We start from the raw sequence: 23592 nt of genomic DNA, 5'->3' as shown, positions 1-23592 counted from the left end.
CTAAGTCATGATAGTACTTGAAGAACTCTTTCTTATAGTTTTTGACATCTCTGACAAATTTCCATCTGAGCTGAGGTTTTGCTTTTCTAACTTAATCTCTGCACATCCTTGCAATGGCCTTGTGCTTACTTGGATGTAATCCTGAAGCCCAGAAGAAGATTCACAGAGAACTGGACAATGTGTTTGGTAAGTTTTCCATTCCTCTTTTATCAAGACTGAAGAAATTGAGATAGGAATGCACCATGTGGCCATTCTAGGGTTTTAAGTAGCTAGAGGTGGCTGGGATAAGTGCTAGAATACCTGCAGGACAGAGTACTGAGGAAGTTTTCCAGGTAAAGGGTTGGGTTTTTCTCTTTTTTATTTTATGGTTAAGCAGTTATAGACAGCCACCTATTTGCTGTTGTTTTGATCCTTCTTCCTTTCCCTTTTCTCCTAGGCAAAGGATATCAAGTATTGAATGGTACAAAGACTCCTGTTATAATTTGTGCACTACCAAGATTTTCCCTGACCTGGAGGAGTTTAGTCCTGAGTGATTCTTCCCTGAACATTATAAGAAAAAGTGCCCATATGGTTTTCAAATATTAAATATTGTTGACAGTTTGCATGCATCCATCACTTTGTAACTGACATTTTTGGTCTCACTAGGGGGTAATGTGAAGGACATTTCATCCCTATTTTCCCTTTCAGTCTTGTAATTGTTTCATGGTAGGCTTTTAAGCTGAGTGTAGGTGTCATGGTGTCAGTAGCAGGGCTGCTACAGGGGTGGCCTCTCTGAGAAAAGGCTAGAGAAGAGAAATGTGCCGGCTCCACTCTGGATCCACTGCAGGACATAGCTGAGCTCAGCAGCCAAGCCAGTGGCACCTCTGTAAAAAAGTATTTACAAGTGTACAAAAAGTCCTAAACTGACAGAGGAGTGTGGGGAGGGCAAAGAGAGAGAAAGAGCAGTGCAAACACCAAGGTCATTGAAGGAGAAGGAGGCAGTGCTCCAGGCCTCAGAGCCGAGATTCCTCAGCAGCATGTGGAGAAACTATGCTGGAGCAGGAGAAAAGAGTGGGGATGAAGCAGCAGAGAAGAACTTTTATCTTTGTTTCTATCTTCCTCATTATCTGTTTTTAATTGTCTATAAATTAAACTGAATGTCCGAAGTTGGGTCTGTTTTGCCCATGACGGTAACCAATAAGCAATCTTCCAGTCTATTTTGGTCCATAAGATTTTGCATCCTGTTGAGGGAGGGGAGTGAATGGAGGGTTTGTTAATTTGCTAAAAATGCTTTTGCAGTCAGTGCAGTCATTTCTGGTACAAACCTGACTGCTGACCAAGGCTAACCCACCACAGCTTCTAAGAGGATGTACAGCTATGACTGTGTTTTGTGCAGGCACATCAAATGTGGACAAAGACCTCCTAGAGCAAATACCGATACCAAATCTCCCATGCTGCAAGAATGCAGGTAGCAGATCTGCAGTGTTGTCCTTCTGTGACCCACGAGGTTTTCCTGGTCTTAAGCTGCCCTGTTTATTCATTCTTCATGACCTCTGGTTCACTTCATGTAGCGTGTTCCACGTTGCTAAATGCTTTCTTTAAACTTGCTGGAGTTTAGCAAAGAGAGGGCCCTGTAGAGTCTAGCCAAATCACAGAGAAGTGGGTGGAATCTTCACTTGTGACCTTGGATGAGTTGTGATCATCCAGCTTGGGAGTATGCACTTTCCTGGAAACACTGATGAATAAACACAGATGTGGTGCTTTGGTAGCTACTTAGTGTTAATTGTCTATTAGTTATACCAACATAACTGACACCTTATCAGAACTGTAGTCTGTGTTCTGGGGTGTGAGTAGTGATCTCTATTATTGTAAGTCATGTTGGTATCCTTGTAGGGAGGATTATGGTTTCTTAGGAGGCAGGCTTTTGTATTCCGTTTGGGATAATTTATTCATACAAAATGTCTTGTAGTAAAGGGACAAAGCAGTTGCTGCTGTACAGTGAACACTAGGTTGCCGAAACCAAACAAGGTATGCTTGATGGTGGTGGCATCAAACCAATAGGTGACCCTGAAAAACAGCTTTGGTCTCTGTCTCAGAAATCCTGTTAATGTCCTTTACCTGTGTGAGAAAGGGTCCACAGAAGGTTTTGAAGCTGAAATCTTCCTCAGGATTTGTTCTTGGAAGCCTATATTTTGGGTATGAAGCTTTAGTATCTCTGTTTGGACATGAAATTTAGTATCAGTCCCTAAAATTCCTCTCTGAGAACTGGGGAGATCTCTGAGCTCTCCAGCTGTCCAGCTGATGAACATATTTTGAAATGGAGACATACTGTGATATGTTGTCTTTTGTCTAGGTGGTGGCTATTGTGGACTACAAACAGCCTGTTTATTTCAGTGTAGCTTTCTGCCTAAAGGATAATCATGTTGTCATGATGTGTGTTTTTTTAGAAAGAGAGAAGCTCTTGCTAAGAAAGCCTTTCTTAAGAAAAAAACATTCAGTTTTTTAATAATTTTTAAAATCATAAAACATTCTTAGTTTTTCATAATGAGTTGTATACTTCTCTATTCAGCTTGGCTGCTGAGCACAGCTATGTTCTGCAATGGATCCAGAGCGGAGTCAGCAGGAGCCTCACTCTCTTGTATCAGATCCGCTTTAGACTTGCTTTGTTTTTGTTTTGTTTTGTTTTTTTCTTGCTGTTAATGATTTTATTAGTTTTTCTTATTGAAGAACCCAGGCTTCTTTCTAGGGACCAGCAGAAGCCTGTGTTGTCATTGTATTTTGTGGCTGACACAGCTGCCTAACAGGTTGCTTGTCTTCTGCCAGCACAGGTAGATAGGCTTCCACTTAGGCAAGAGGCTGAAGAAGAGCATTTATAAAAGCAAAAATTCAGTAAGCAGTGGAGTGTTCACAGAAATCCAACACTGAACAATAGCTCTTTGGGTAAAAAAGAAATGCTGATCACAATCTGGTAGAAAACTCATTTGCTACAGAACATCCTCCAAGTTTTGTTATGATTCCAAGTCTTGGTGACATAATTAGGCCTCAAAGATGCTAGAACTCTAATTTCTTTTTTCTTGGGAATATATCTTTTATGTCTCATTCCAGTGTTTCTGCTGCTTTTTATTAACATCATTGCCGTTGCCAGCTGCTGGCAGGATGCTGCAATGTTTGCTTTGCAGTGTTCCCTACTGCTTTCCCAATGCCTTTCCACCTTCTCCTTGCTGTTTCACAGGGTTTTTTTTTTTTTGGTTTTTGGTGGTTTTTTTCCCATAGAAGGAATAATCAGCAGTTAGAAGTATAGATTTTTGACTCAGAAGCACAAATAGTCACTTCATCTAATTGGTGCAATGAAGGCAACAAACTGCAAGACTCTTTTGACCATGTTAAAAATACAAAAGGTGAGTCTCTTCATCCTGTGTGCTTGCTTCCTTCCTAGAATGTCACCTGAACAAAAGAGGGGACTGATGATTGTCTAACTTGCCTATGTGTTTACAAGACTGGGTATATGTATGCTGCTTTCTGTCACAAACCATTACAAACAACAGCCAGAGTAGCAAAGTTCATTTCCAGCTGTTTACTGTGTAGAAAGATATAACAGTCAGCATTTATGATAACATCTCTGCTGGTAGACTGCAAGAACAAAGTGCCAAAATTTACCACCCTCTGATGCCAAGGGTCACAGAAACTTAATTAACTTCTGATGTTCTGAGCTTTCTGTTTGTGTTTTTTCTCTTAGTTGTTTTGTTTGTGCTATTTGTTGATTTGCTAAAAATGCTTTTGTAGTCAGTGCAGTCATTTTTGGTACAAAGCAAAGAGAATAAATGTGACTATGGCCATAAGCACATACCATTTGTGCTTTATTTGGGGAGTGAACTTTTGTGAATTGGCTGTGAGCCATGCTGCCTCTAACAAAATTCTGTTTGACCAAAAGGTTTCCAAGCACCCACTTTGAGAAACAGATGCTCAGTAGCCCTGCAGCATTGAGAAGACCCTGGATTCCCCTGAGGCAAGAGGGGTAGCAGTGTATGGGGTGGGTTTGGTACTGTGAGTACCCAGGCACTTTGCAAGTTGGGGCACAGATGCTGGTTCTGGCAGTTGTTTTACTGGCACCCTTTAGCCTGTGCCTGAGCATTCAACAATGAGATCAGTAAAGGACATTTGAGCTGAGAGGCATCCGTGTGCTTTGCAATGCTGCTGTTGATCAGGGGTGTTTATGGGGTTTGGTTTTTGTAACTCCTTGAAGCCATCAAACCACTGAAAAAGGGTATTCTCCACTGGCCCTTCAGTTACCGTGTTAGACAGCACTGGAGCAGTTCTCTATGGCAAAATGGTGTTGAGCACCTGAGAACAGATTGAGAAAGATGATATTGAGAAAACTCATCTCTCCCAAATCAGCAAAAGGGTGTTTTTTCTCTTGATGTTGCTTTGTTTTTCCTTGTGAGATATTGCATGGACCTGCAAAGAAGGCCCTCGAGCCAAGTGAGGGCAGTGACTGTTCCCTCTGGCTTGCTGCCACTAGGAAATGCTAGAATGCAGCCTCTCCATAAGAGTGTTTTTCAATGCTGTTTATTTTCCTGGAAAGGAGCTATGCCAGCAGCCTGTGTGGTGGCTCCACCTCCTGCTCTTCTGGCCAGCTTTTCTGCAGTGCCGGGTACAGATAGCGCCAGTTTCACAGCAGGGATCAAGGCTCAGGGCAGAAGGCTGAGAGGTGATGATGGAGGTCCTGGAAGGACTGTCAGGGAGACCCCAGCTGCTGCCATGGGGAGCTGGGATCATTGCTCTGCTTTTGACAATTGTGACTGTGTGCTCCCTTCCCTCCCTGATGGAATACTGGAGGCAATGGAGGATGATGAAGTCCATCCCGGGTGTCAGCCCCTGCTATCCTGTGGTGGGAAATGCCCTGCTCTTCAAGCGGAAAGGAGAAGGTAATGCCAGCTCACACTGTAGCCCAGCTGTGAGGTCCCTGCACTGCCTGGGGTTTGCTGGAGGAGCCAGTGGTGGTGAGGTGCTTGTGTGGCTGAGCTGTGGGAGTGGGGTATCAGAGGATGTGCTGTTGCCTTTAGGTCTCTTTGAGCAATCTGCAGAGGGGAACGGTGAAGTTTGAGGAGTGGACAGTGAAGAGGAAAGGAGAGGAACTGCATCAATGTGGCATTATTATTGGTCTCAAAAGCTAACTGGGGGTTAAATGTGACAGCAGCTGCTGCTGGGCTCAGATGGTTAAGTTGTTGGTAGGGTGGAGCATGAACGCTGTGGAATGTGATTTAGTGAGAGGGAGGCTGCTGTGGGCTCTTGCAGGGAGTACTGCATCACAAAGTTGAACACTGTGTCCTCATGACCTTTTTCTGTGATCCAAACAAAGCTTGAAACAATTACCTTCCCCCAAGCAAGCATGAGCAAGGGACTTACTTTAGCATGCCAGGTTGTTTCTACCTTGGCTCACTTCCAGAATCATCTGTGACTTAGATTTATTTATTGAGTACGAAAGAACTTGCTGAGCATTTATAGTACGTGACTCAAAACCAAATCCTTTTGTTCTTGAACTGATTAATGGGACCTTTTTGTGCGAAAGAGCACTAATGTGCTAGATGTTCCCTTTCCATTTGGTACTCATATTTTAACAGGAACATATTTCCTAATGAGTTTGTGGTATGAAAGTGTTGCTGAGTCTGCTGCCAGTGGCTCACACTCCTCTGTGTGTGTTTGGGATGCCTGTGTATGCCAGTTCTGCTTTGTGCACGTGTTGCTGGCTGTGCTGCTGTGTATGCTTCCAGAAGAGAGGCTAATGGGTCATGGGAGCATGGTGAAGTCAAGGGAGAGTACAGCACTGGAATGCAAATTGCCCAGTACTGACCCATGCTGAGACACAGTGCCTCTGTTCACCACACCGTCATATCTTTCCTCTGGATCCAGTCCTGTATCTAAGGACAAGTATGAGACATCTGTGGGGATGTCAGGGCAAGCAAATTTCCACAAAGTTGACTTTGGGGAAGTAGTAGGAGGATGATAGGATGTTTATATGAGCTGGTCTGAGAGATGAATCATCTTTTTTTTTTTTTTCCTGTCTTTTTTTTTTTTTTTAATCTTCTTTTAAAAACCCAAACCAAACTGGAACATTGCTTCTATCTCCAGAAAGCACTTTGATGTGAGCTCTGATGTTCTGTGTAGTCCCTAATCTCATTTGTTAGCAGGAATCGCATAGCTCCCATGTTTTAGTTAAGGAATCACATGGCTTCTATGTCCAACCTTCTTTGTTCTTGTTTATTTATGTAAAAATGGGTGAAGTTTGTGGTTTATAATCTTTTTCATTAAAAATGTAACAAAAAAAACTTTTCAAAAGGGTAAGGTTCTATAACAGGAAGGAAAATAACTTTTAATATGATGAGGATTTTTTTAATTGGTATTGCTAGACAGTTACTGGAAAATGTGCTATTTTAATCATGGCAATCTTAGGAAAAATATTTTTAAAATAGCAAAACAATCTGACACTGAATCATATTAGATGAGGTGTTAATAAAACTTTTTGTAAGACTAGGGAAAGCTCTATTTGGACATTGGACATCTATTAGGAAACTTTTTTTTTTTTTTTTTTTTTTTTTTTTATCTGGGGACCTTTGAATTTTCAATTCTGCAAAGGCTTGTAAAGGTGCCATTTGTTGTTTAAACTTGTTTCTGAAAGGGCAAGTAAGTGTTTAATCCTCAAACATTCTGAGAGTGGCCACCACATCTAATATTGTGGAATGAACCTGATTGTCCTCTGTGATGAGATAGTATCAAAGACCTTTCTGAATCAAACCAAACCATTTACTCTTCTTCCCATGCCAGCAGATTCAGCTATCTCCCATGCTTTCTGTATAGCTGAATTGACAAGATACAGAGTGGGTAATTGCAGAATAATGTGGGAGGAGTATTTGCTGGGTTGCTGAGCTGACTGATATGAAGTCCAGCTGGCAGCTGGACAGCAGTGGTATCCCTCAGGTTGATCTGTGGCACAAATGGTGCTGTGAGTCTGTGCCTGAAGAGATTAGTACATCTGAATTGTAAAATCCACAGGTGCAAAATATGCTGCTAGGTCAAAGCAGAAGGTTAAAACTAAAAGAAAATCAAAACTGCAGGAAACATGGCACAAGAGTTCTTCACAGAAGCCTTGCTTATTTTGTAAATCCCCTTTGTTGAAGTTCTACTCTGATTTTCTATTCCAGATTTTTTTAAACAGATACAGTTTTATTCTGAAGAGTTCAGAAGTTGGCCATTGTTGAAACTTTGGATAGGACCAGTGCCTGTCATGTTTTTGTATCACCCTGACAGTGTGGAGGTGAGTGTGCTGGTCTCCTGAGTATTCTGCTGGGATGTAGAGCAGTGTCAAACATGTTACTTTCTATTACCTCAATGTAATTTTTGTTAAAAAGGGCTTGGACTGATTTGCTTTGGGATAGTCCTCTGAGTTAGTGGTAAACAAAGGTGTAAAGTAAAGGAGTATAAAAAGCCTAGTCAGAGGGGACTGGGGGAATCCTGAAGATGGCCAGCAAATGAAAGCATCAAAGAAGCATCTCCATTAGCTTGGTTTTCACATGTGTGAAAGCTTCTGCTCCCAAGATCAGAACAAACAAACAGATGGCAGGGAAGATGGGACCACTGAAGTAAGGATAGAACATGATGAAATTCAGGTTGCAAAGCTTGTGGCTCTTTGACAGACTTCTGCATTAAAACTTGGGTCTGTTTTGATGCCATGAAATGTAGTCATTAGTTTTGCTGCCAACAGTGATTGTCCTTGATCTATTAAGACAGTGTTGTTTCTCAGTGTTGTTTCTCAGTGTTGTTTCTGTTGGAGTGTTTATTGAAGAAATACTGAAGAAATCTCTCTTCATCTAACAAGCAGTATTTTTTCCTTGCTGTTCATTTTTCTGACAGACTATTCTGAACAATTCAAAACATATAGAAAAATCATACCTGTATGAATTCCTGCATCCATGGTTGGGCACTGGACTTCTGACAAGGTATAATGTATAATGAAAAAAGGTGCAGTGCTGTCTTTTTAAAATTTGAAACGTATATGATAAGAAGAGGTGTTGGTGGCAGAAATGCTGTATGCATTTCTGAACAAAGGCATTCTGTGCATTGCTTATCTCATCTGGTCATATTGCAGACCAGTAGGATAGGCCTGAGGTTGGTGATGCTTTGGAGTAGGATCAGAGAGTATCTGCACCCTTTCCTTCATTTAATTCATGAAGTAGAGGATCATGAGTAGTGAGCCTGGGTAGGAGCATAAATCAGGATTGGAGAAAGGAAGGAGCATCAGTATAACGGTTTGGTGTCCTCCAGTCTTGGAAGGGCAAAGTAAGGATTGGCCTGGATGATGCAGATATTCAAGAGTCAGAGCAAGGTAAGTTTAGAGTGTCTTTGGTAAATTTGACCCGCTTCTGAATTTTTGAAGAAAGGTCAAGGTCCCAGTGTTAGTAGTTAACTTTCTTGCTTGTTTGGAGCCCTCAGAGGTGGACTTCTCACGCTTCACGATGGGATCATGCTATTGTAAAACCAGCTCTGACCATGTGGTATGGGAAGTGCAAGTTCATGTGAGAGGATGAGGCATGCGTTTTATCCTAAGTTTTGTTAATGGCCTTTAGGAAGGCAGCAATTAATCAGTAGCAATGTGCAGAGGTGAAGTCCGTGAGCATCAGGCATGGTAACAGCAAGTTAACAGGGGCAGTGGTGTGATAGTTTTACCCTGTAAGCAGAAGTGCCAGCTGTGTACCTGTGGGGCATGTTATTTAGAAAAAGTGAACAAAGACCCCCAGGAAGATGGTGACACTCACTGTGCCTCCATGCTTGACATTGGTATGTGGGAAGTTATTAGCTGTGTCCAAGGAAGTAGATTGTAGTCATGCCTTGAGGCAGTCATTTTCATAATGTCTCTAGACCCTAGTTCTCTGCAGGGCTCATTTCATGGTTGGTGGATGAATGCAACACAGCTACTGATTCAGAGGGATGGTGGGGTGGGTTGAGGCCTTGATGCTGAATAGCTGGTTTGGTCTCCAGCTGGCTTCTGCTTGGTCCCTCTGAGCCTGTGCACTGACTAACAAGGATGTATTGTCTGGAGGCTTTTTGGCCGTTTGTTACGATCAATTGGAGAAATGGTGGTTTCTGCTTCCAAGAGACCTGGAGCAAGAAATATTTCCTTTTGCTCCTTCTGTGGGGTTCTATGAACAGCTTGAAGAGACATCTACAGTGTGTCCATCTCTTCCAGGCTGCAGTATTCACTGGGTACTTCCTGTAATGGTGAGGATATTATTTTTGACGTGGAGTTTATTAGCCTTCCTTCTCCCCATTAATTTTACAGCACTGGAGACAAGTGGCGGTCACGGAGGAAGATGATAACTCCCACATTCCACTTTGAAATCTTGAGTGACTTTTTAGAGGTCATGAATGAACAAGGAAATATTTTGGTGAAGAAACTTGAGAAGCATGTTGACAAGGAGCCATTTGATGTCTTTATGGACATCACTCTGTGTGCCCTTGATATTATTTGTGGTAAGTCCTGTAGTTATTGTAGTAGAATTGTGAATGATGCAGAAGATCATGAGTTTAGCTGTGCCAGTTTGTGTAAGATGATTGAAGAGCAATGTCCCTGCATATTTTCTGAATATATTTCCATCCTTCCCACTCTTTTTCCCAGGCTTAACTACTTGCATCTGAGTAGCTGAGTTTTGAGACTGGCAGGACAGAAGTAGCAGTCTGAAGAGAGGTTTTCTTGAGGAGCAGAATTCCTGAGCATGGAAATACAAAGAAAGCTCATTCACTGCAAAGGGATATGCATATTCACTTGTCGAAGGGATGGTGTCTTGATAGTCAGAAGCTGGGAGCAGTAGTAACTCACTGTGTACAGTGCATTTCACTTTGCATTTGTAAAATGTTGATGTTTTCCTCCTAGAAACAGCAATGGGAAGGAATGTGGATGCCCAGAAGAATAAGGATTCTGACTATGTTTCTGCTATCTACAGGTAAATGTATATTTTCCTTAGTTATTTTTTAGTTGAGCTGGAAATAATCCTGCAGCTGTCAGGAGGAAAGGCCAGGGAGTCAGAGAGGGAGGGGTGTAAAGCATTGGAACAGACTAACCCTGAGTCACTAAATACCCTGGAGGAGTTTGAAATACATGTTCCTGTTGCACTTAGGGTCATGTCGTAGCAAAGGACTGGGTTAACGCTAGGTTAAGAGTTGGACTCAATGATCTAAAAGGTCTTTTCCAACCTAAATCTGTGATTCTATGATCTTACTCCTAACTTTTGATGGAGCTTGTTGAGACAGGTACGATAAAAACCAGGAGTAGATCTGAAGGGTTTGATTATCATCGGATCTTTGGCCCTTTCTAGACTATAGCACAAGTGTGCTTGAAGTTGGTAATAATTACTCCTCTGTAGCTAAAGCATGTGCAAGAGCTGAATAGCAGTGACAATCAGCCCTTCCAAATGTACTCCACTTGTGCTTGAGCATACTTGAAGTCTCATATTTTTCATTTTAAATGCATTTTAAGTCCTTTAATGTGAGGTCTGGTATCTGGACATTCAAGTAGGAATGCAATGCTCTCAGAAACTGTTTGAGCTCTTGGGGCAGATATTTTGGGACCCTGTTTTGAGTAGTCTTTACAACACTGTCAATGCTTTGCTGGAGGGGGTGTGATGGGGTTGGATGATTTAATAGGACTGTTTCAAGAGGATTCAGACTAAATATGAATATGCTGTCCTCAGAGATCAATACTTAAAGATATAAAACATGGTGATGCTGGGATAAGTAACATAAATTTTGAGATGATGGAAAATCAAGACACAAATGTGAATGTCCTTCCTTTCAAATAATGGGTTTAAACCTACACAATATGTTAAGTTCTACTTCATTAGGGTATATAGAAGTTGTTGGTTTTTTTTTTTTTTTTTTTTTTTTTTTCTGGAAATGTGCTATAATTTGGTGGTTTTGTCAAGTAATGTTGCATGATATAATTGTTTTGCCCCCAGGATGAGTGATCTAATTCAACGGCGACAGAAAAGCCCTTGGCTTTGGCCTGATTTTTTGTATGTATTGTTCAAAGAAGGAAGAGAGCACAAGAGGAATCTCAACATCCTTCACAATTTTACAGATATGGTATAGAGTCAGTTAAAAAATTATTTATAATATTTATAATTATAATTTTCATTGTTGGATTACAGTTTTGCACTAAGATCTTCCAAATGGGGATGAGGTTCAGCCAGAATTTGCAGGTCATTGAGAATGAAACAAACAACAGAAATTCATTGAAGTAAACACAGGGCTCTGCATGGTAGTGCCACTAGGTTCAGTCCTTAGAAACTGAAGCCTGTATTCATTTTCCCCTGTTTGGAACAGAAGTGCTGAGAGGAGCAAACACATGCAGGTCCCCACATCAGCAGTAAGAAACTCTGATACAGAAATCATTAGGTCTGCATCACTCACTTGAGAAAATTTGGGAAGCTTTAGTGTAGTGGGTTCAGCAATACTGTGTGTAGCCTCGACACACGGTTCTGGGATGCCCTGGCTTCTCTTCAGTTTCCTGAGTTTTTTGGAGGTTTGAAGTAAGATCTTTCCTTAGTTCTCAGACGGAATAGAGAAGATCTTATGGTGATTAATGTGATCACACTGTGGTGATTTTTTTGATATGCTGTTGCCATTGTTGGCATTAATTATTGGTGTGTTTGGTGTGTTCCAGATGCTCTGGATATGTTTACACTTCTTGATAACCCCCAAGTTGTTTATGTAGTTTGGCTATCTATTTTCTTGATCACACAAAGGCTGTTCAAGGTTTATTCTATTGCTTGGGGCAAGAAAGGTTGGTCATAATTCACTACTAATAAAAAGTCAGTTATATTTCATGACCTAATGCTGACAGCTGTGCTAACTAGCTCATGTATACAGCTACAGACGGATGTTGTTTTGATAAGTTAGGACAAAACTGTGTGAAGCAGCTTATGCTGAATTCTTCATATCTGATGTAATGGTTCTAATCTCAGGTCATTGCAGAAAAAGCTGAAGAACTTAAAAACATCCAGCAAAAGAAACATGATAATGATGGAAACTCTGAAGAAACTGGTTCCAAAAAGAGAAAAGCATTCCTGGACATGCTGCTGAATGCAACAGATGATGAAGGGAAAAAATTGAGCTACAGGGATATTCGTGAGGAAGTGGATACTTTCATGTTTGAGGTAACCAAGGAATTAATTGGTTTATTGTTCTTTTTCGCTGTTGTTTTTGTTTTGGGAAGGTTTTATTTGCTGGGTTTTTTTGTTTGGCTTTTTTCCTCCAAACCCAAGATTCAAAATTTTCAGGTGGTTACTCTTGTCTTACTTAGTTTAGGAAGTTGTTTTTAGTATGATGTTATTTAAGCCTTGGAAGCCTAAGGGAAAATCTCAGTGTTTCTATTCTACAGAGGTAGGATAGAAGCATTGGTATGCCCTGGAAAAACTTTGGACAATGCATATGTGGTAGGCCCTGCCTGTGTGAGCAGAGTCTACTCATGTCAGCAGGTGAGAAATGAAAACTTAATGGCTGACACGTACCATGGGCTCTTGCTTTTTGTTGCAAACCTTATTAACACCGAAAAGAGCTCAAAATAGTTTTACTGTTTTGACTTGCATTTTGTTATGTCTCCTTGTATTTTTTCCCTTGCCACATTGCCTGCAGTCTTCTGGTTCTGTTGTCCATTGTGCATCAGTGCTTCATCTTCTTGCAGAAACTCGTTATAGAATGGCTTTGGTTGGAAGGGACCTTAAAAATAATTTAGTTACAACCCTCCTGCCATAGGCAGGGATGTCATCAACTCAGGTTGCCAGAGCCCCATCCCACCTGGCCCTGGACACCTTGAGAGACAGGACATTCAAAACTTCTCTAGACATGTTCTTCAATAATCTCCGAATAAAAAATTTATTCCTAACATCTAATCTAAATTCTTTTTCTTTTAATTGAAAATCGTTCCCTCTATAACTACCTGCTCATGTAAAAAGTCACACTCTCTTTTTTTTTTATTTTTTATTTTTAATTTTTTTTAATAAGTCCTCTCTAACTACTGAAAGGCCACAATCAGGTCTTCCCAGACTATTCTCTTCTCCAGACTGAAGAACCCCAACTCTCTCAGTCTGTCTTCATAGGCTCATCCCATCTGCCATCTTCAGATGATTCTTCTTCTTGTCTGATTCCCTAAGGGAGGATCTGAAGAACATTTTAGCAAGTTTTCTACACACTTCTATTAGATGAACTTGAATTCTCTCAGAAGAGCTTAATTCATAGAATCATATTATTACTGTTGTAACCTAGAGAAACTCTCTTCTCATCTTGCTATTTCTGTACTACAGCAGCATTTTGAACTTCACCACAAGTATGCTTTTTTAGTATCAAAATCCTTTTCTGGTCAAATTTTCCCTTTTCTGTTCCTCCTTTTTATGTTTTTTTTCCCCCTTCTTTGTTTCACCTTTTGTGTCTCCATTCCTTTCCTCTCCTTCCTACAGTGCTGGGAACTAGTAGGTGATTCCCTTCTCAAAGAAAACAAATTATTTTCTCCTTTGCCTTATAAAATACCACTTTTAGATACTTTTCAAAAGGTTACAAGTTGTGTCCATTGTATCTCTCCTTTGACAGTCACTGGTTCCCCCCAGATGTTGACTGGACAGTAACCAAAAAGATGAATAGACATCTGATTAATTGTGTAGATACCGATTGTTCATGCAGCTCCTGAGAATCAGAAGAGAGGGATTTTTCTTGCATTATTTCAATACTTTCCCTTTTTGTCAGAACAATCCTGGATCACCTTTTATCTTGACAGTTAGTCTGTTGAATAATTCACTCTTGATTCTTGTTTTATCATGGTCATGGGAGTAATAAGTCTCACTTTTCATACTAACTGCACACCTAAGTATTTATAAAGTCCACTGGTACATGGGAGTAGAGTTACGGTGAATGTCTTTGTAAATCTGGACTTGTAGGGCCATGATACAACAGCAGCTGCTATAAACTGGGTCTTGTACTTGCTTGGACGTAATCCGGAAGCTCAGAAGAAGGTTCACAGGGAATTGGACGAGGTGTTTGGTAAGGCTTCATTCCCCCTTCCTTAGGGTTTTGCTGCATTTGAGAGTGGAAATGTGTTAAAAGCCTAGAAGTAGAGCGGATTTAGGAGCATGCCTTCTGGAGCTTTCAGCAGCTAGAGATGGTTGGGATAGGTGTGAGAAGGTCTGTTGGGGTGTACAACCAGCTCTATGTCTTTGGGGCAAGATATGCATGTTTAATGTGTTTGTAACACCTTCTTGTATGTAGTCTTGGTGCACGATGAGAGTTTCTGGGGGGATCCAGGATGAGTTTGTTTAGTCAAAGATGGAAAGTTTTGGTCACGGTCATCCCTCTGTTTTTGGACAGATGATGCTGAACGTCCTGTTACAGTGGATGATTTGAAGAATCTTCGATACCTTGAATGTGTTGTGAAAGAAGCTCTTCGTCTCTACCCTTCAGTTCCCATATTTGCCCGTACCTTGAGAGAGGATTGCTGCATTAGTAAGTGGTGTTCTGTGTTTGCCACTTTCCCTTGTGTTAGAATTTCTGCAGTGGAGATATTTCCCAAGAAAAGGGCAGCAGTGTTTTATTTTTTACTGTTCTCTTGTGTATAGGAAGTCACTTGTTTGCTGTTGTTTTGACTCTTCTCCCTTTCTCTCCTCTCTTTAGAGGGATATCAGATACCAAGAGGTGCAAATGTCCTCATTTTAACTTATGCCCTGCATAGAGACCCTGAGGTCTTCCCTGACCCGGAGGAGTTCAGGCCTGAGCGATTCTTTCCTGAAAATTCTAAGGGAAGGCACCCATACGCTTATGTGCCCTTCTCAGCTGGTCCCAGGAACTGCATTGGTATGTATCTGGAGAGGAAGCCCTTGTAAGGTAACAGTTCTACTTTTGAATGTGGTAACTGAGACAGCAACAAGTACTGTTTATATAGTGTTCCTCCTCACTCCCCACTCCTGAATCTGGGCACTGTGTGCCCTGCAAGCTACACACTTCCATTAGATGGACCTGAATTCTGTCAGAAGAGTTTAATTCACTGATTCGTATTAATACTGTTGAGCCACCCCATTTGTTTCTTCCGAGGGATTTCCTTTCTTCCTAGGCACCAGTGTCTATCATGCTGATGTTTCTTCCTCACTGCTGTGGAGCCTGGCAGCATGATACTGGGCTCCAGTGTTAGGACATGATTGTTTCCTAATTTCTCATCCTCAGTGTCAGCAACACAGAATGAGAGAAGACACATGTCCTGCACCTGTTTTGCTCTGGAAACAGCTCATCTGTCTCTCTCAGATTCTGAGCTGGATGTCCAGAGCATTCAATCTGCAACTGATGTATTCTTTCCCTATTTCTGACACTGTAGTTGGTTTGCTGTTTTCTCTGTTATCCCAGAACTTGTTAGCACTTTCAGATGCCACTGAGACACATGGCATTTATCTGTGCTTCAAGTAGAGGAAGTGTTGTTTATATTGTAGAACATGTGAAAAGACTGTTCCCTGCACTGATTTTAAGTGCAGATGGGGAACATCCAAAAGTTGTCATGCCATTACGATAATGGGAAATATGACTTCTTTTGGTTTTTTTGGTTTTGTTTGTTTGGTTTAGTTTCTGTTTTTGGGGGATGTGATTGGTTTGTTTTGATTTGTCTCATTGGTAGTAGGTGCCCTTTTCCATAAGAGCAGAAAACTAGGTTTTTCCTTGTTCCAAAGAGAAATCTAATTTAATATAACATGTCTAGCTAGTTCCTGAGTGTGCAGGAACATGTGCAGGAGAGGTAGTTCATTTGTATCATCGCAGAAGTGCCTTTTGTGTACATATGTACAGACTTCTGTGTATATAATCTGTGTATAAAATACAGAGGAGAGAACATAAAAAGTTCTCAGCATTGCATTTTGTGTCCCGTCTCCATTTGTCTCCCGTCTCTCTGCCTGGATTGTGGTGCTTGGTCTGGTTTCCCCTACATTTCTCTGTTCTCATGTTTCCTCCTTCACCTATCTCTGAATTGTAAATTGAACTTTGCCGTCTGTGCTACCAAATCATCAGTGTGTATGAGGCTTAATGATCACTGAAGGAAGGTCTGTCTGTCATTCCATTGCAGTTCCATCTCCTTTGCTCCTCTACACAAATATAGAACCACGAGATTTTTCTCCCCACACAGTCCCTGCGCTGCATCTTCTGCTCTGGTCTGCTATCCGTCTCCCCTGCCTAGTCCTTTCAAGAGACATGACAAGGCTGTGTTTTGTAGTTGTTCCATATAAAGAGCTGACTCCATGTTGCTGTTTGAGTTCTGTGTACTATGGGAAGGAGGACATGCTGTGGATTATCCCAAGAAGGCCAGAGCTTTCATGCAGAGAAAAATGCTAGTGTTAGTTGTATCCATATGACCTTGATTTTGGCCTAAAGCTAGTTCTGTTCTTAAGTCCTGTGAGCATGCCAGTGCAGCAGCTGTTGATACAACCTGACAATAACTATTATTTTTTCTGTAACTCACCTGTAACTCATAGGTCAGCGCTTTGCACAAATGGAGGAGAAAACTCTTCTAGCCCTCATCCTGCGGCGCTTTTGGGTGGAATCATGTCAAAAGCCAGAAGAGCTTGGTTTATGTGGAGAATTGATTCTTCGTCCAAATAAAGGCATCTGGATTAAACTGAAGAGGAGACCAAATGCTGGATCAGAATGAAAGGAATTTCAAGAGTTTACTTCCAAAAGTTTTCAATCTGTTTAGGCTGAAACATATCTTAAAATCAAATATTTTGAAGTCAGTCCAGCAATTTGTTAAAACTAGTTGCTATTGTTTTATTAAAAAAGATGTTGTAATAGCCCTAGTTGCTCTACTTTTATAGTACTTGTGAACTTCATGTTAATCTTTGAGATGCAAGTATTTTAATCCTTAAATTTTGGTGCCTTATCTGCTCAGATGAAACTATTCTATTGCCACAGTGCCACAAAAACTTTAGCTGTGGTAATAAGAACAGCAATGCCTGCGATGAAGTGATCAGTTTACATGCCATAGGATTTTCCAAGTAACTGGAAGTCTCAAGTGTTTGTAAGGTTTTCAGGTTTCTTTGGTTCTGAAAAATACAAGTGATAATATTCTTGGCACAATTTTTTTTTGGTGATGACTGCCTCTGTGAAGACCAAGCAAAAATCTCTGATAATTTCACTCTTTCTTGGTAAGTAAGCATTTAAAGTAGTTTGTAAGAAGGGAGTACTCTGAATCATCTTTTAGCAAACTGTACCAAAAGCATTGATCTGTATAACCATAGCAGGAACTAGACAGTATGCAAATTACATACAGGATTTTATAATGACAAAAGCAATGTATTATTAAAAACTGAGAATAAACTCCTACTATGCCTCCTGTGGACTGAAATTGTACCTGTTGAAATTGCATGCCTGAGTGCAGGTAAATTGCTGATGAATAATTGTTTCTTAGCATCAGTTCCTCTAGGGTGATCAATTAACTAGATTTTACTGTACTGGTCAAAGCTGAAACAATGAGCCAGTGTGCTCTTGCCTTCTAATGCCCTGAAGGCAACATACAGAGATTTTTGCTAATTGATGTTGAAGAGGAATTACAGTGATGGAATGAAGTTCCTGTGAAAGTTTCTGATTGTACCTTCATGACAGGTCAAAATCTGCTATAGGCCATATAGCTGGAGAACAGACTCCACGATTTTTGAAAGCTCTGAAAGCTCTGAAGAAAAAGCTGGTGCTAAACCAAGCTGAGGTCCTCCAGCTGGCCTGGCTTACTTGTGCCCTATGCTTTGGGGCTTCTTTTGACTGGTGTGTGTTGCTTCAGCACAATACCTGGCTCCGTGTGAAGAGGGGTGCCCACCAATAACCACACTCATGTCTTTGGTTGTTTTTGCCACTTGGCGGTGAGGGCTTTTGGTGTGTTGTTGCCTTTAGGATGTTCTTGGGTTGTGGGCAACCTGCAGAGGGGGACTGGATAAGAAACTGGAGGTCAGAACTGATAAAACTAATATGGACTGGTCCATTCTAATGATTAATGTATTATAAATAATCTCTTCTTACTCATTTTGTTGACATTTACAGATTTTTTGTCTTGTCTTTCTCTATGTTTCCTTTTAACAATATATAGTCAAAAGACAAAAGAGACTTTAACAATAGTAATACTTGCATTCTTCAGCCTTCTTTTTCAAAGATAAATTTCATTGCTGTATAATAACAATAATTTCAGTTTCCAGGGCTGAATCTAAGTATTGTCTTCTTTATAATGAGATAATTTTCGACACCACCTCCATATGTTAATGCATGATATATGTTTTCGAAAGAGACTCTAAGTTAAGGAGAGACTCTAAATTATTTCATGGTTTGGGGTACTTGGCAGTGTGAATTTTCAAGGTAAATACGATTAGCATCCAGAATATGTTTTCTCAGGAGATTTGGTATGTAGTTGAAAACTGGAGAGGTGCCTCATTTCTTAGCTATGTGCTTAAGTTGAGGACTTTCAAGACAAATGAAAACTAATATTACTTCCTTTTGTTCTGTGGGATCTATTTTGTGTAAACATTTTGTATGATAGTCCAAATTATAGCAATTTTTTTCCCATAAGATAATTCTTATGACTTCTATCTACACTGTCCAATATTTTTTCTTGCACTTTGCTTTTATACCATGCTCTTCTCATATAATATGTGTATATCTCCTATGATTTCCTTATACTCTCCAAAATGGACAAGAAAATAATTGAGATAAAAACTGGATAAAACTATAAAAAGAAACTCATTATGAAAAGTGCGTAGGCTCAAATACTGGCACGAAGGCACCAATGTGAAAAATCCCTATTTACTGATGCACAAAGTGTTTTTGCCAAGATGAGCACTGGTGTAATCCTATAATCTTTTTGTTCTGAATGGTTCTCAAATGGCAGTGATCTGTTATCTTCTGTTGTGAAAATTGGTTCTGAAGCAATCTGACACTGCAAAGGAAATAAATATTGAGGAAAACAGTACTGAACATATAGCCAACTTTGTGCCTACTGGGTAGATGTGAAATACCTCACATCGTCTAGTGTGCTTTGATTAGGTTAAATCATGTGGTCTGTAGTTGTTGGTACTGGTCAACAGTCCTCTGGATGTGGGGGTGTGGAGGCGTGTGAACCTACTGGGGAGAGGGCAATGGTGATGCCCTGGAGAGATGACTCTAGGCACCCCTCACAGCTGAGTGAGGAAAGAAGGTTCCACCATGGTGCTCTGCACCACTATGCTAATTTATCTCGACTTTGTCCTTCCCATTGGCCCATTGACCTTCTCTGCCCTTGTGACCCTTATATGTTCAAGTTCTAGTAAGTTCTCCCTTCCCCGTTACCCCATTGGTTTGTGTAACACCTCCCATCCACCCTTGTTGGTTTCTGTCCTTTGTACCGCCCCTGTACCCTCATCCCATTGGCCCTGATGCTCTTCTCCACCCCCTCTTTTCCTGTATTTTTACTCCAGATCCTCGTTTGTCTTTGGTCTGTGGAGTCTTCAGCATCACCAGAAATGAATCACATTGGAACTTCATGCCTGACTCTCGTGTCAGGCATGACAAGCTGCTGCATGTGTGTGTGTGCACTGGTGGTCTTGTGGCTCCTACCCATTGGTGCAAGATGTTCTTGGGGAAGGTTGCATCCACCACCATGTGCGACACAACATGGGGGGTGTGTTTGTTAGTTTTGAGGGAGGTTTAGTTAGTTAGTTTGTTTAGGTGTTTTATTGTGTGTGGGGGTGTTTTTTTCCTGTAGGATTGTGGAACGCAGCACGGCATTGACAGGTTTCCTGATAAAATAATGGGACAATAAAGTATTGGGTAATAAAAACTGCATGTGCATAGTACCTGTTTGTGATCTTTTTCCAGAGTTCTAGGTATCTGCTGTGGTATTAAGGTAGCAGTTGATCTCTAAACCAAAAGATTATGCTGTCTATAAAGATCTCTTTTGTGTGGTGTCAGAAAGGACATGGCTTTCTACTGGGACAACAGAAATGGAGTATGTGAGTGTTTCTGGATCATGGTTTACAGCTATTGCGAGGAACACTGACAACAAACAATGTGTGACCTCTCTCTGTTAGGAGTTTCTGCTTGAGAACACCTGCAGGTACCTGAGGCACTAGAATTTTCCAGCCACCTTTACACAAACTGCTTTTTGGCCTCTGAAAGCTGCATGTTTTGGTCACGTGCAGGAGGTGGAATAGTGCTAGATACTAGATATCCACCTGCCTTCCTGAATTTAATGCTGATGCTGTAAAAGACAAAACCTCATATATAAATGTTAGTACACCTGTCATCTCCTCCTCCAGCAGCTAAAAGAGTAAGAGCCTTTGGAGATTGCTACCCCTTTTCTTCCTAACAGAATATTGTGCCATGCCCTGACAAAACTGCCAGTATAGAAGTACCTCAGTTTATAGCCAGGTCAAATTTAGAAGATTACCTTCATGGTCTGCATAGATTAAAAGATTAAAAACTAAATTAACTCACTTTCTAAACCAAAAAACTACATACATCTGAGATTCTTCTGAAAATGAGTCTCTTATTTATACTTTGCTAAGTATAACTCTATCTTTTGTTGAACAAATGGACTTTTCTATTTGATGCCCGGAGTATAACTTGTGGAGATATTAAGTGTTCATTGAAATTGCAAAATATTGTAATCAAAGAAAGGTGAAAGTCATCAGTTAGCAAAAGACTCAGCATTTGTTGTATGCCCAAATGATGCTACTAATTGACATACAGCATATAACTTGCCCAAGAATTACTGTTTGGCAGTTTACAGGCCTTGATCAGGATACTGCGACCCTTCAGTGTACGTTGCAACTTCTGTCTTCTCTAATATCTAACAGTAACCAGCATCAGGTGCTTTAGGTCCAAAAAGTAAGGCCTTGGGCAGTAATGTGATTCTCCTTTTATTAAAAAAATGGCAAATCTGATTATAAGAAAAAAATCAAAGAGTACAGCTGAAATGACAAACCCAGTAGTTATTTGTTGTTTAATATTTGCAACTGTCTTCTATTTCTTTAATATGATCCTGAAATTACTTTGCATTGATTCATTATTTGACATCTGATTTGCAGTTTTTTCCTGGGCTCTATTTCCAGGAAGACTACTGTTGACATGTAATTTCAGGATATGTAACTACTAAACTGATTTTAATTTGATACAATACAGAATGCTGCACCATTCACAAATCACTAAATTATTCTATCTTTTTGCAGCCATTTTAGGAGGCATCAAGTCAAACAGAAGATTCTGCCCTAGTGAGACAGTAGGTTCTTCACTCAGATAATGGTATTCTGACTCAGATGATCAGACTCTAGATTCTTGATTGTAAGAAGAAAAGATCAAGATTTAGATTTAGAGTTTGTTTTAGCAGCATTTGATATTTTATTTCTCTATCTCTATTGTCATATACTTGATAGCCATGAAGTTCTTCAGAATACTTTTTGGTTGGTTGTTTTTTTTTCCTCCTGGAGCATTCAGGTTCATGAAATTCTTACAGTATCCTCATTCAAATGGAATAGGGTGTGCATAAAACCAAATAAAAATTAAAATGTGTGTTGTTCCTACCATACTGGTGCCTTCCTTCCCTCATTTCCTCTGAGAAACTTCTCCTCTTGCTTCACATCACAACCAGCAGGTGTTGTCTCATCACAGAGTTCCTCTTCCGTGTTGAAGCTGTTTTTTGAATAGGACTGCCAAAAGAAATGTGGGATTTGGTTCTGCCAGGCAAAATTAGACCTAAATCAGACTGGAATCTAGCCATTTATTGTCTGAGGTGAAACAGTTCATTAATTCCTGCCACCTTTGCAAGAATGAGATTCATGCATGGACCACAGTGGAAATCAGCAGAAAGCAGTATCAAGCAAGTGTACTGCCAGGGAGATGTCATCTTAAAGAACTGGCTTAGGCTGAAGCAGGTTCTGGTTTTTTAGCTACCAAGTCAAGATGAAACAGAGTCAAACAGAAGCAAACTTTTAATTGTATTTTAGATTAGTCAAATAAATTTTGAACATCAATCATCAAAAATGTTTCCATTTATAAAAATATTTTGATGAGCTCTTCTTTTATTTCTGCTATCTGAATTACTGAACCCTAAATGCAACATCCTGATTTAGCTAATATTTAGAATATGGAAACCTGAATTGATACAATGAGGGAATTAAGATCAACAGTAAACTTATATGTCGAGCCTTTATGAGTCTAAGGAGTATTAGATGGTTTTGGCATTCTATGCACTTTAAATTTCTAACTCTTCTAGTTTAAATCATATAATCTCTGGATTTCAGAGAGGCTCAGGAAACATAAACCAGCTGAGAATTTGTCACAGCATACTTTATAATTTGTCCTATAATAAATATATTCTATGAAAAACAATAACTCATCATCATCATAGAGTCCATAATACATTTTTTCTCTGTACAGAAGTATAACTTTGTTGGTTTGAGCAACAGCACAGCAATGCAAATGGGAGCACATCATGTGAATAGCAAGCCCAGTGAAAAAAATGCATTTATTTTCCAAAGTGATCATGCTCATTGTGATTCTCTTCGAATAGCATTTCTGCTTTATTTCTGAGCTTCACCATCAAATCCAACTGATGCCCATACAGATGTAATTAAAATGATGTTTAGTTGTAGAAAGACTGATACCTAAATTTGAGAACTGCTGAATTAAGGAAATATTTTTTTCTTTTTTTTATGACTCAGTAGTTTACTTCTGAAACAAACAGCCATATCTAGAAGGTGCCCCTTCCTCAGACAAAATTCTAAAATATAGACAATGGATTATAAAAATAAAATCTTACAGAAATTTCTGATGAATGTGGGTATGACTCCATGTTGCATGAATGACATGCATGTTCTGGGTAAAATTTATGGTCAATCTGCTCTGGTTTTCTGCTTTTTTGAAAGGTATACCTTATTTTTCCAAAAAGTATACAATTGGAGTTTTTTTGTTGTTGTTGTTTGTTTGTTTGTTTGTTTTCATTGGGTTTTTGTTGGCTCTTTTGTTTGTTTTCTTTTTTGTTTTGGTTTTGTTTTTGGTTTTTATTTGTTTTTTTTTTTTTCTTGTTTTTTGCTTATGTTTTTATTAAAACAGTAACAAAGTGGAATAAGTGCCCCATATCTGAATAGGAAAGCCCAGACAAGAAATGAAAAGCAAAGAAACTAAGTTCTTGGACAAAAGTTCTAAACCATTTGTGCCACCAATTGAAATGCAGACAGACACACAGGCAAAGTAATTTCTTTAATTGAATGCTAGTATATGTTGAGCAACACAAGAAATGGTAAGTTCAGCTTAATTTGTAAATATTCAGATACAGGTAGATTTTGTGATTGCATCCAGAGACAATGAAAATTCTGTAATTTGATATAGAGGTGAAATTTTTTCCATGAGTTTAAAATATTATCATTATTTTATAGGGGAGAAAAGAGAGACTGTGTTGCATATGTGTGGATATACAGGATCAATTCCAGTGTGGTGTGGATGATAGATGTTCTGAAAACGTGTCCCAAGGTCAGTAACAGTATTGACAAAAAGACTACCCATTCAAAGTAAACATTAAAGATGAGTTAG

General features: G+C 39.9%; 2 protein-coding genes across 7 annotated transcripts in view; both read left to right on the top strand.

Moving 5' to 3' along the window:
- The first annotated feature begins 1307 nt into the window (after positions 1 to 1307).
- On the top strand, positions 1308 to 17379 carry CYP4V2 (cytochrome P450 family 4 subfamily V member 2). 2 transcript variants are annotated; one of them, XM_041715786.2, is made up of 11 exons: positions 1308 to 3377; positions 7179 to 7291; positions 7888 to 7973; positions 9314 to 9504; positions 9905 to 9974; positions 10986 to 11112; positions 11994 to 12185; positions 13959 to 14061; positions 14386 to 14520; positions 14689 to 14868; positions 16524 to 17379. In XM_041715786.2, the coding sequence occupies exons 2-11, from the start codon at positions 7262 to 7264 to the stop codon at positions 16697 to 16699; spliced, it is 1290 nt and encodes a 429-aa protein (XP_041571720.2). In that variant the 5' UTR covers positions 1308 to 3377; positions 7179 to 7261; the 3' UTR covers positions 16700 to 17379. The 2 variants fall into 2 exon arrangements, with proteins under 2 accessions (XP_041571720.2, XP_072784373.1); XM_072928272.1 differs by lacking the exon at positions 1308 to 3377 and adding an exon at positions 4584 to 4904.
- A 1751-nt stretch (positions 17380 to 19130) lies between these two features.
- The window catches only part of LOC100228027 (plasma kallikrein), a 50001-nt gene continuing 45539 nt past the window's right edge, over positions 19131 to 23592 (top strand). For all 5 annotated transcript variants that reach the window (XM_072928271.1, XM_072928266.1, XM_002191054.7 and 2 more), the window contains exon 1: positions 19131 to 23532. The gene's annotated coding sequence lies outside the window, so the exon portion shown is untranslated. The remainder of the gene's footprint in view (positions 23533 to 23592) is intronic.

Source organism: Taeniopygia guttata, chromosome 4 (assembly GCF_048771995.1).
Source record: "Taeniopygia guttata chromosome 4, bTaeGut7.mat, whole genome shotgun sequence".
In the NCBI taxonomy this organism is placed as follows: Eukaryota; Metazoa; Chordata; class Aves; order Passeriformes; family Estrildidae; genus Taeniopygia; species Taeniopygia guttata.
Note: the sequence above shows the minus strand (reverse complement) of the source record. Positions and strands in the feature narration are given on the sequence as shown.

Excerpts from the sequence above, each read along its gene's own strand:
- CYP4V2 (XM_072928272.1), top strand. The coding sequence starts at position 4,691 with ATGATGGAGGTCCTGGAAGGACTGTCAGGGAGACCCCAGCTGCTGCCA. Across the intron at positions 14,062-14,385 it reads GGAATTGGACGAGGTGTTTG|ATGATGCTGAACGTCCTGTT; the intron begins GTAAGGCTTCAT and ends GTTTTTGGACAG. Across the intron at positions 14,521-14,688 it reads GAGAGAGGATTGCTGCATTA|AGGGATATCAGATACCAAGA; the intron begins GTAAGTGGTGTT and ends TCCTCTCTTTAG.